At 32.4% G+C, this 12,772-nt stretch overlaps 1 protein-coding gene and 1 long non-coding RNA gene across 2 annotated transcripts; one reads left to right on the top strand and one right to left on the bottom strand.

Annotated features, from left to right (window-relative positions):
* Nucleotides 1–6,232: 6,232 nt before the first annotated feature.
* LOC129939720 (uncharacterized) lies at nt 6,233–6,964 on the top strand. Its single transcript, XR_008780572.1, has 3 exons — nt 6,233–6,528; nt 6,593–6,702; nt 6,765–6,964. It is a non-coding gene; the product is annotated as an uncharacterized LOC129939720 (long non-coding RNA).
* Nucleotides 6,965–7,097: 133 nt separating this feature from the next.
* On the bottom strand, nt 7,098–8,826 carry LOC129939719 (putative nuclease HARBI1). Its single transcript, XM_056047836.1, has 3 exons — nt 8,046–8,826; nt 7,308–7,983; nt 7,098–7,255 (listed from the first exon to the last, which is right to left on the bottom strand). The coding sequence occupies exons 1-3, from the start codon at nt 8,313–8,315 to the stop codon at nt 7,125–7,127; spliced, it is 1,077 nt and encodes a 358-aa protein (XP_055903811.1). The 5' UTR covers nt 8,316–8,826; the 3' UTR covers nt 7,098–7,124.
* Between the last annotated feature and the right edge of the window lie 3,946 nt (nt 8,827–12,772).

Genomic DNA, 12,772 nt, shown 5'->3' with positions numbered 1-12,772 from the left:
GGATTCGGCCTAAAATTGTAGGTCCCTTTCATTCCTGACAACAGTACTCGCACACAGGAATGGTTGAGAGTTGTAAGTCACTAGGCCCTGGTTCACAACGGACTGTTGCGCCACCCAATTTAATTTAATTTTAAAAACGATCAACGTGTTATAATTTTTGGTGATTTTAATCTGCCTAATCTTTGTTGGATTTATGATTCAGATGATCTTAATCTTATTCCATACAATATTAGCCTAGAAAATTAATGTTTAGTTGTTGATTCTTTTACCTCTTTTGATTTAGCTCTAATTAACAAGTATAAAAACAGTCTAGAAAGAACACTTGATTTGTTATTTTTAGATAATAACCATTTTTCTTTTGAATTCAATGTTATTAACTTTTTTAAACCAAATCAAGATCGAATTACATATAATTTTTCGAAAGCTGATTTCAATAACTTTTCGAGTTATATTAACAACTTTTCGTTGCCACCAGACACGATCGAATGTCAAAATTTATCAGAATACTAAAACAATTTCTTAAACTACCTGAAAGAGGGTATTGTTCTAAAATTAAATGTTTCAACACATCTAAACCTCCTTGGTATAACAGACAGCTTATTAATTTAAATAATAAAAAAAAATAAAGCATACAAATATTCACGAAAATCTCCATGTAATTCCAATCTGCGTACAAATTACTTAGATTTGGAGAAGAATTTTAATGTTCTTAATAAATTCCTATACAAGAATATCAATAAAATTGAATCTAAAATTTATTCCAATAGCAAATATTTCTGGACCTTTATAAAAAATTAAATAAAATAAAATAAAATAAAATGGAATACCAAAATGTATGCAGTATTCAGAATCGACTTTATTATTAAATCAAATTATGTCAATTCAAATAATAATTTAACTATCGGCTTATTAGTAAACTATGTGTGATGCCAAAGTTATTTGAAGAAATAATTTGCGGAAAGCTAAAATTTGTACGCAAAGAAAAAAAAATATCTCCTTTTCAACACGGTTTCGTTTCTGGTAGATCCACTTCTACGAACTTAGCTATTTTTACTAATCATGTAGCTGTTGAAATGGAGAAGGGTCACCAAGTGGATGTAATTTACACAGATTTCGCTAAGGCATTTGACAGGGTCGTCGCCATATTCTATTGAGAAAAACTTAAAAAAATGGGGGTTCATTCTAAAATGCTAAATATTTAACTAATCGTTGAAAGTATGTACATACATATTGATTCAAATCTAAATCCTATAATTGTTTCGTCAGGAGTTCCCCAGGGAAGCCATTTAGGTCCGATCTTATTCCTCTTTTTCAATTATGACTTTCCTAATATACTTCAAAAGTCAATGTGTCTCCTGTTTGCAGATGATCTGAAATTTTTTACACGTATACAAAGTTTAAGCGATTGCGATCTTTTGAAAAATGAAATCAAAAGACTTTCTGACTAGTGTTAGACAAATCAATTAAATCTGAATATTCCTAACTGTCGCAATCACTCTCTTTCAGTCGCCGCAAATTTTTGATTGACTACAATTATAACATTGGAAATCATACACTTAAAAAAGTTTTAACAAAAAAAGATTTCGGTGTTATTTTTGACCATAAATTGACCTTCGCAAAAATATAGAATTTTGAGTTAACAAAGCAAATCCCATGATTGGTTTTATTTTTCGAAACTCTGTTGGCTTACATAATTCGTATACGTTGAAGAGTCTCTTTATGAACGGTCAGTTCTAGAATATCATTTGGAATCCTTTTTATAACATCCATAATCGTATAATAGAAGTAATTTAAAAAAGATTTACACGATATATGTTTAATAATTTGCTGGGTGCCTGGAAATAGAGACATCGCAGAGAATCGTAGGGCAAATGAACTCACCAGAAATGGTACAATACAATCCTCTCTACCAGGTTTGGCTAACACTGGCTACCCAATCGCTACGAAGACACTATGAATCAAGAATTGACATCGTCATGTCAAGTCACGAAAAACATCTGGCTTACACCAAATTTAATGCGATCAAGGTGCTTCCTATCTCTAAGCAGATCGAATATAAGCTCGATAATCGGTGTTATAAATGGGCACTGTCTAATAAGAAAGCATGCCAAGCGGCTTGGCGTATTTTCAAATGACTTTTATAGAAGCTGTATAGATGTGAAAGAGGAGGAAACAGTTCTTCACCTTCGCTTTACATGCCCTGCTCTAGTTCAGAAACGCAAGAATTACCTAGGAGAATTCTTCTATAACGATCTCAATCTTTTAACATAACGACACGGTTTCATTGAGCTTAGAAGAAAGCGCCAAGATTCATGCGGTATAACAATGGGCCATTAAACTGGTCTAAGAGTTTGCTACTTCATCACAGACAGCCAATTTAACCTAATCTAACCATATACGGTCTTAATAATATTTGATGATCAATTTTTTTAAAAATCGATATCTCAAAAAGGCACAGACCTACTGGATAAGGGGAAATGAATAATCGGTCACAGAGGTAGGGGGAGGTTGACAGTGTTGCTGAACGCAACATACAAAATACGTCTGTTAAAACCACGAATTTCGACAGCCTGAGGAATCCTTGATTATTGCGTATTTTTTGCCTACGGCTTGGTTGATTTGAGTGTTCCAGCTAAGATTTGTATTAAATGTCATCCCAAGGTTTTTGACAGCTTGAACATATTCAATTGCAACATTATTTATTTATTCATTTAGCATTTCGAGTATTTTGGGAAAATAAGGTAATTCAAGCAGTTTTCTACCGATCTTTCAAAAAATCAATTGGTCGTAACCGACCCATAGATATTTTACAGATCAGAAGTAATAGAACTTACACTGTCTTAAATAGATTGAAAGGAACAGTTTTTAAATAATTGGTCAGCATACATGTGAATAGAAGAAGTTGTTATTTACCTGGGAAGCTTTATAATGTAAAGGAAGAGGAGTTTGGAATAACAACGAAAATTAAGAATTCAAATTTGGAAAAATCTAATGAAAAATTTAAGTCAAAAATAATCCGAGATAGTGAATACTTTTTCATGATTTTGCAATTGTAAAAACAAGGACTTAGTTACCAAGTTAACTCCATAGGTACCTATGCACATATTTTATAATTTAAAAACATGTTTAAGAAATTCGAATTGAAGATAAAATTTCTTGGGAATATACGATATTTTACTTCTACCGAACAGGCGAATAACTTAAAGGCACTTTTAAAACAAAAATTCGATCATACTTCATATCACATTAACCTATGTGTAAGTAAGTTTTAACAGACATATAAAAGATTCAAAGTTAACTTTTTGAACTAACTTTAACTTTAACCAATTGAAAGTGTCCCTTTTTATTTTTTTTTCAATACGCCAACCCTATCGCTTCTTCTTTTAAATTCGTTGCTCTTTTTTTCCATATCATGCTTTGTGCACCTACCTCGTCGCAGTACAGCAGCGCTGTCGCTGCCAAGAAAACGTTCAACGAAAAATCTCACAAGAACTTCAATGTTCGAGGAAGCAACTCTACTACTTGTAAAGTTGTATCCTCCCGCAAAGCCGTTGATTTATCGCTAAAGTTTTCCTTAGATGTGCTGTGATTCCAACCGAGCGCAATAAAAGTAAGCAGAAACAGAAATGTTGACGGAAAGTTTTATTTGTTTCAAGGAAGAACGGGAAGGGGCGCGGGCCGGGCGGTGCTTTGCGCTGCTCCTTCGATTCTATATAAAACGACAAGTGTGCCTGAGATAACATGTGACTGTGGAATTCGAGAAAGAGATTGTAATTAAAATAAAAGACACTATTCGCAGTCGTGTGTTTGGTTTTTGCAATGCGATACTTACCATAACTTTAAAACTGTTGAAGTGTTCGGTGCTAACACAGACATCCTTTACAGGAAACAATGCAAAAGTTTCAATGTCTTATTTCGTGGATAATTAATTGCATCTTTTTAAAGTTTTTGTTGGTTTTAAATGTGTGTTATGGCATGAACAGGATAATAATAATAAACATAAGATTTTTGTTGACAATTTAATTCAATTTAATTACTTATGTCTTAATGGTCCCGTCAATCTACACGTTTTTTCCCTTAATACCCGTACTCATTAATATGTTGTTTTTTGAATATAAAGGGTTTACCAATTTTATGAATGCGCCGGGAAAATCGAACAGTCATTGTCAATTTATTCAGTAAACTTATTTATCTTGTAAACTACCCGTGGTGTGATGGTTACATCAACTGTCATGCGAGAGGTCTTGTCAATCCGTGCTGTACCACCTAAAGTTTTTTCGACGGGTTGGGCCTCTTGCGAGGAACTGACAAATTCCCCAAAAGTAATATTTGCCATGAAAAGTGCTGTCTTATGGTTGCCTTTCAGATTCGGCTAAAAACTGTAGGTCCCCTCCTTCCCTGAAATTGACTCACACACAGGAATTGTTGAGAATGGTAGGCCCTATTTCTCAACAGACTGTCGCGCCACCTAATTTATTTATTTATTTAAAGTACACGAACGAACAACATGTGCAAATTTTAAACATTTTCTACCGGAATTCGGAGTCGAAGAAAATCGATTTATTGAAGAATTAGTTTGATAAAGATGTTATCTTAAGAAATAGGTCAACCGGTTGGCCACCTTTTTCTTGCGATTTAACGCCTCTAGACTATTTTCATTTAGCTAATAGTCGAGTCATAGAAAATTAATCATTAAAAAATTTTAACAAGTCATAGCTATTAAGTAAGTCATACAAGGTTCTGTCATTCAATTGGTTTCTTTTAGAAATGTTTTGATATCAATTTACAAAAAAAAAGAGGTGCTCTAAATTAAGAATAAAATATCAAATTCCATAGAATCAACAATATTTTTTATTGTTAATTACTATTTAACTGATTAAGGATCACAAACGCTACTAAAAATTTATAAGCATTAAATTTAAATCCGAAGGCTTCCTTTCAATATTCAAATTACACGATGTGACATCTACTGTCCTTTAAACTATTACAAACCTCGTGGCGCATTCTTAAGTCAATCGTACAATAACAATCTTGAAGAATCTGACCATAGTTTTTATAATTATCTACTTAATAGGTACTTCATGCACCTTCCATACCCAAGTCGAAATAAGTAGTAATAATGTTTACAAAAAATTAAGTCTACTTAAGGAAGATTTCTCTAATGCTAAGTATGGTTTACGTGCAATATTATTTAAAAAGTTTGCTACTTATCTATGTATACCACTTTCAGTACTGTTTTGTCTTTCCATTTCTCCAGTTGCCTTCCCAAGACTTTGGGAAGATTCTTTTCTTTTTTCCGGTTCATAAAAAAGAAACAAAAAATTATTTTATAAACTACGGGTTATTGGCTTTCAACGACTCTCTCTATTTTCATAGTAGACCAAATTTTTGTTACTATAACAATATGGCTTCTTAAAAGGCAGATCCACCACAACCAATCTTACTGAAATTGTGTCCAAAACGCTAAACTAATCAGAGAAAGGAAATAAAGTGGACGTTATCACTACAGACTTTAGTAAAGCCTTTGATAAAATTAATCACATTATTTAATGGCTCATATTGTCCCTAGCGAACCGCCGATATACAATTTGTTTAAGGTTCTGAATCTCCAATCCCATTTATGCAAAGTCAGGAGTTCCTCAAGGGAGACACTAATTGATAATTTAACTGTCTTTATTTACGCTATAATGCGAATAGCAAATGCTATTACTACTTTTTAACTCCAAAATAATCTTGACTAATTTTCGACTTCGTGCGACAAAAATTTCTAGCAGGCGTCCAAGCTGCGCCTAGCTTCAAACGTGCATACAAGTTTTGACTCCCTTATCAGTCCTTCCTACCTTAGAATCAATCCCTACAACTCGTTTTAAGTTTTTTTTTCACTAAAAAACTATTGTATGGGCCTTCGGCCCCATGTTTAAACATTATTTAAAACTAAATACAAAAAACTAAATACTCCAATTTTGAGTCAGTTAGAAAGTGTGTCAACTTTTCCACTAACATTTCTTTCGTGACCAATTTTTAAAGAAGCTTATATCGTTTCAAGGAAAGTTAAAAAACAAAAACGATAAATGTATAACCTTATTAAGTTAAAAATTCACTTAAAGCTAAAAATAAAAACTACAGTTCAGAACTCCTACTTTTTCCAACTTTAAAAGGAAATGGAAACATGAAAAAAACTAATAAACGCTTCGAATTAAAAACAAAAAAGTTGTTTTAAATACTAACAGTCTTATTTAATAGAATTCGCTAAACAGATGAATAGTTATACAGTGCATAAGGATTTATGTAGGCTCTATGTAACGTTGCGTAAATTCCTATTTATAAACAGTTCTGCTATACATTTTAGTTATACAATGCTTATGTCAAAAAAAGTACCAAAATGGAGCAATCTATTCCATTTATCTGTCTATCAAATCAGCTGTTTGTCATAACAAACAAAATATAGAAATTTGTGTTGTGCTTTTGTTGAAAATGGAATCGAAAACAAAAAGGTCTCGTACCCCGAATTGGGATTCGTCCGATAAAGTAAGTAATATCAGCGTTAAGAACCTTTGAATAAAATCGATAAAACTTCTTACATTTCTTTTAGATACTCCTTCGACAGCTAATAGAGGACAAAATTCAAATAATCGAAAACAAAAATGTTGACACCAACACATCCCGCATGAAACGAGATGCCTGGCGTGAAATAACCGATAGGTATGTACAAATATACATAGATAATCTTTGTTTTTTACTAATTTGTTTGCAATGATTTTCAGTTTCAACGGTTTAAGCGCAACAATGAGGGAAACATCTCAAATGCTTGAAGATGCTTGAGATGGAAAGGAGACACAAAGAAGAAATGCACCAGCTCAAAATGAAAAAATTGGAAGAGCACTTTTCTCTGTAGTGATATTTTTGTATTCGTGAATTTGTTTTTGTTTTTTATAAGTGTTCTTTTTGTTTCATGTTTTTCTTTAGTTTTGTAAGTAACGTTAATGTTTTCAATAGTTTTAAGTTTCTTTTTTTTTCATGTTTTTCTTTAGTTTTGTAAGTAACGTTAATGTTTTCAATAGTTTTAAGTTTCTTCCATGTTTCCCAATAAAAATATATTTAAAAGACATAAGAAAATGAATTTTTTATTGATTGCGGGTGGAAAAGTATTGTTCAATAAATACACGCCGTGTGAGATTTTGGTTGCTTCCTTCCTGTTGCGATCTTTCTTGATTTTCAGTTGAATCTGCTTGATTGTCATCGTTCACATCATCATCTATTTAAACAAAAAATATTATTAAGGTTTTTAATTTTGTTTAATTTTATACCTGTGGGTGGAAGAACATCCTGCAAATCAATTGCCAAGTTATGAAGAACTGCTAAGGCTATAATAGTTGTTTTGGCATTTTCTAAGGAGCACCTCATACCTGATAACAAAATGCGGAATCTTTGCTTCCAGACGCCAAAGCATCTTTCCACCGTGTTACGAGTAGCTATATGAGCTATATTGTATCTTATTTCAGGATCCGTTCGAGGATTCAAAACGGGGGTAAAGAGGATATTAGTACAAGGGTACCCACCATCCCCAAGCAGACGACCATTGAACTCCCCATCATCAAATCGTTGTTTGATTCTGCTTTCCCTAAAAATTCGTGAGTCATGAGTGCTGCCTCTCCAGCGGCAAACAATGTCATTAATTTTAAGGGATGCGTCGCACACTACTTGCGTATTCAGCGAGTAGTACCCTTTTCTGTTAATATAGTACTGCCCTGATGGGCCACCTACTTTTGGGATCCTTATGTGGGTACAGTCAATGGCCCCAACCACCTTTGGAAACTCCCGTATTTGAGAGAACTTGTTCATAGTTCTTATCTGGTCCGAAAAAGAAGTTGGCATTTTAATGAACAAAGGTCTTTTGGTAGCTAATGCTCTTGCCACTCGCTTGCAAATTTGGCAAAGCGTAGGTTGGCTAAATCCGTGGATGTCTGCTCCATCGTCTTGAATCTATAAACAAATCATAAAAGGTACGGATTTCGAATTGGTGTGAACATTTAGTACAAACTTACCTCGTTCCGTCCCCAATATCTTATTGCAGCCATTACTTGGATATCTATGGGGATGTGGCCTCCTCTATTATCGCTGCTGAGGTCCGAACGGATAATTCCAATTATTTTGTTGATGTTTTTTTTTGAAAATCTATATTTTTTTTTAAATTCTTCGCTTCTTAAGCTCATTGGGTTGAACCTTTTTTTATAAACTTTCCGCATTCTCGGAGTTGGTAAAACGCGATTTAAATTATTAAAATCATTAATAAACGAGCTAAATTGGAAAGGCATTATTGTTTTCTTTTAAATTTAAATAATGGAGAGAAATCAAAATGACATTTACGAAATAATAACAACAATAATTTCCAAAAACACTCTAGTAAAGATATAAATCCTCGGTAGCTATATTGGTTTGCCTACAAACTAAACCAGAAACGGACCTCATAAAGTAATTCTTAGTGTGCGTGTTTTCACGCACACTAAGACACAAATAATGAGGTCCGGTGCTGGAAATTTAGTTTATCAGTTATTTGAATTTCACATTTATTCATGGACATTATGTCAAAATTACAAATACAACAATGTAAACAAATGGGTTTTGGAGGGTGATACGTACGAAGGATGTATATCTTCATTAGAGTGTTTTTGATAATTTCCTTATGTAGGCTCTATTCAACCTCAAAACGCGTTTAGCTTATTATGGGACTATGCAACGTTGCATAAGTTTTATAAATAGCATTTTTGCGTTTAGAGGCATTATAGAGATTACATAACTTTATGTAGGCTCTATACAGCGTTTATAAATAAGACTGTATAGAATGTATACAGAATTATAAATATAAAGTGCATTACTTAATAAAGTTAGGAATTACTTTTTACAATTTTGCTTTGAAAGAAGATGAAGAAGTTGAAGGTGAATTATTCCTCTTGTTGTTTTTGTGAATTTTATAGAAATTAAGGCAAAATTAAGATTCATACAATTTTTGAAAACGTAGAAAAATATAAAAAGGGTAATTCAACCGATTTCTAATTAATTTTGTTTATTCCCGAATTTACATAGTTATTTACCCTAACCCGTACAGATAAGAGGTTACATATGAGCTGATTATAATGTTTGTACATGTTTAAGAAGATGACATATCACTAACTCTCTGAGGAATTAAACATAGAAATTTAGTGCAGATTCAGCCAGACCCCATTTTCAATTAATTTTGTATGTTCTTTTTTTTCTAAAACTATGGTTATTATAGATGTCAACAAACTCAACTATTTCGCAAAATTTCACTTACCAATTGATGGGGGGTTTATATTTTTAAGCAAAGCATGCGGAAAATCCGAAAATTGGGATATTTCTAAATATGTCAGTAATTTAATTTTTGTTTAAATAAAGTTGTCTTACAGTACCAATGTGGATGTAGTCAATTGAGCCGATGGCGATGACTTGTGGAAACCCAGGTATACCAAAAAGTCAAAGTTTATGTCTCGTATCTGGGTTGAAACGATTGTTGACATTTTAACATAATAAGCTCTTTTAAACGCAATCGCTTTTGAGAAAAGTTTACATATCTCACAAATAGTGGGTTGGCTGGATCCATGGAAATCCGCTTCATCGTCATAAAGGAAGGGTTCACTAATCAAAAATAAGTTATAAGTTTTACATTGGATAACGTAAAGTGCATATATCCTTCCTGATTGCTTCCCTAATACCGTGACACGTGAATATATTGCATTTTTAACCGATAGTGAAGAAGAGCATGAGGATTCGGAGCTATTGAACTTTGGGAGTATACAAATATCTCTGAGGAATATCTCTCACCCATTGACTTTGTCAGATTAAATGTGTGTTTTAATTTTTGTTGCAAATTATTGTTTTAAAATATTAGTCTACACAAATTAAAGCTTTATTCAACGATTTCGGTTGAGAAAACAGTCTCCAAATATTTGTTTGAGAAAATGAGCTACTGGGTGGAGGAAGATACCGATTTCGATTTCGTTTGCCCTCTTGCACAAAGCACTCTGTCAAAAGTATTTGGCGAGTGTTTAACACTGCTACAAGACCAAATTTTCCTAGAATGGATAAGGTCTTATATAAGATACTCAGTGGTAAGGAAAGCTTGCATAACCTAGGAATAAGAGTTAAGCTAAGTCAACAATATTTGATTATCAAAAGTGCAATTTTGTATTGTTTGAATTCTTTAAAAAAATTTGAATTTTATTTTTTCAAAATTCTATATCTCAAAAACATTCAACATTTTTTTTACTAAATTCAAATATAGAGCGTATATTAACAATCACTAAACAACAGCGTACCAAAAATATTCTTAGAACAAAATTAAAAAAAATTATATATACAAAATTAATTTTAAAAAAAAACACTCTAACGATTTTCAAAAAAAAAATTGAAAATCAAGGGTTTTTTCGATTTATAAAATGGCATTTAAATTTTTGAAGACAAACTTATTTTTTAGGTATAATTTTGAATCTTAAAATTGTTTTTTTTTTTTTTTTAATTACACACATATTTTACTTGCCTTCGCCACATTATACCTACATATATAGGTATTACGTACAACCTCTACAACTACTGTTTACGTGTCACTTAAATCCAAAACGCACAAGAGCCTGACTCTAAACAACACATGAAAGCAATTTATTGTACCTGTTCGTATGCTTGTTTTCTTCCTTAACGAACAAATTTTAACTGAACGTAATAACTCCATGTGATTGAATTGTAGTAAGCACCTTTTACCACCAATAACATTTCTTCTTTATCATCATAAACATGCCTTTATCTATCTATCTATCTATCTATCTATGGCTAAGAACGCCAATGAACTATTCTTTATCCGTTTTAGACACCTACCTAATTACACAACCAATAGGCGATCGCTTTACAATTTAAACATACATGTTCTGTCTCTTTCTTATCTTCAAATTATTTATTTTCCATCCTGCTTCTTCTAATTAAAATAAAAATAAAGCTATCCAAAGGACAAAGCTTCGAATGAACTTTATATAAGTGCTTACAAGTATTTTTCATTTTTGGGGTGAGCTGTCCTAGGATGAGTCAATGGAATTAAACATAACAATTTGGAATTCCATGTTCATTAATTTGGCACTAAGTATCTTAGTAAGCATTAACAATTGTAAATAAATAAGTCATGTTATCACAGAAACAAACTATTATTGGGATCTTATACCTACTTCGTATTCTTTAAGCTCATTGATTCGTATACGTATACTAACCTTTAGTTCTTGTTCTCACATTAGCAATTTTCGTTTTTGATGGACAGCGTTTTCTGTTACTTGATTTTTGAGAACCTCAACTTCCTCTTGTTTTATGGCCCTTATATCTGTCAAGATGTCAGTGATTTTTTTTATGAAAAGCTTCGGTGGAACTTGATAAGTTTTAAAACAGTTCTATCATGTTCCTTTGGCTGAAGATGGTTGTGCATTTTTTATTTGTTCCCCAGACGAACAGGAACATAGGCAGAGGCAGTATGACTATTGATCAGTCTCTAAACTCACATCCGACAATGAAGGGAAGAATTTCTCTTTTACTCTTGGGTTGTAGACGGTTGGTTTATAGATTCAATAAATGTACGAGTATCTCATATACTGCCGACTTTTTTTTGCCAAATCCACTATGGATTCCCGCTTTGTTAAATTTTATTAAATAGGCCAACACCAGTTTTCTTGTTTGAATTTTTATTCAATTCAAGTTTTTGTTTTATGCGTTCGTAGTCGGTCCATATGTCTTAATTGAATAAAGCTTGTTATCATAATGTACAAAATATGTGCACAAATTGCTTACTTTTTTCACGCTTTACAGATTTTGATGGGAGCGTTGAGCTTATAGTAAGTTCCTCATAACGTTTGTTGCGGTGATCCCTATGTGAGCTTTTGGCTTGGCTATTCGTTGCTATTGACGCATATATAGCCAACTATAACTTCTTTTTGGGCTGGTGTTGTGTTGAAAGTCCTTTATTTATAAAGTGACATTAAAATTTTTTGTAACATTTTTGTAGAAATACTTACATTACAAGCGTTCTCGAACATTTGTTTTTGTATTGCATTCCATTTCGGACAAATACAATCCGTCAAAATAATAATCATGAGTCTTTCCCAATTCAATAAATTTCTCTTCTATCGATATTTTAGGTTTTCTTTATGTTTTTGTTGTTTTATTTAACAATCACCAAAATTAAATTAATTAAAAAATTAAATCACTTTAAAAACGCTTATTCCACCTTTATTCTGCGTGTTTCCTAAACCAGGGAATAAGAGCTAGGCTGTGGGTTAAAATGTTCCATGAATAAAACCAAAATGTTCGTGGAATAGTAAAGTTAAGTTTAAAAAAATCCCTCAAGAAAATCCACTATAATAACCTAAAATTTCCACCAAGTTCTGCATACTTGGGTTGTTTTCATGTGAGTTTTTACAGCAAGTTGTGATAATCTGTAAACACACCTAGGGATTCTCTTTTTTATATGTTTCTGTAAAAATTATTATCATTTTCAATTGTTTGTATTGTGTCTGTTTTCTGTTCACCTCTTGTGTCCCCATTGGGTCATCGTCAACAACAGTAATAAGTAAGTAAGTAATTCATTTATTAACAGTTTTTAAAATAAGTACATAAACATTTGTTTTTGAATTTAAATGCTTTGGCTTGCCGTCAGCTCGACTAGCAACTTACATTTTTTTACATTGGTCAACTTTGTTTTCTTAATCTGCAAATTTCCTTCAGA

The sequence above is a fragment of the Eupeodes corollae genome, chromosome 1 (genome assembly GCF_945859685.1).
Source record: "Eupeodes corollae chromosome 1, idEupCoro1.1, whole genome shotgun sequence".
NCBI lineage: Eukaryota > Metazoa > Arthropoda > Insecta > Diptera > Syrphidae > Eupeodes > Eupeodes corollae.
The sequence above is the reverse complement of the archived record's forward strand: the minus strand, read 5'-3'. Positions and strand labels throughout refer to the sequence as shown.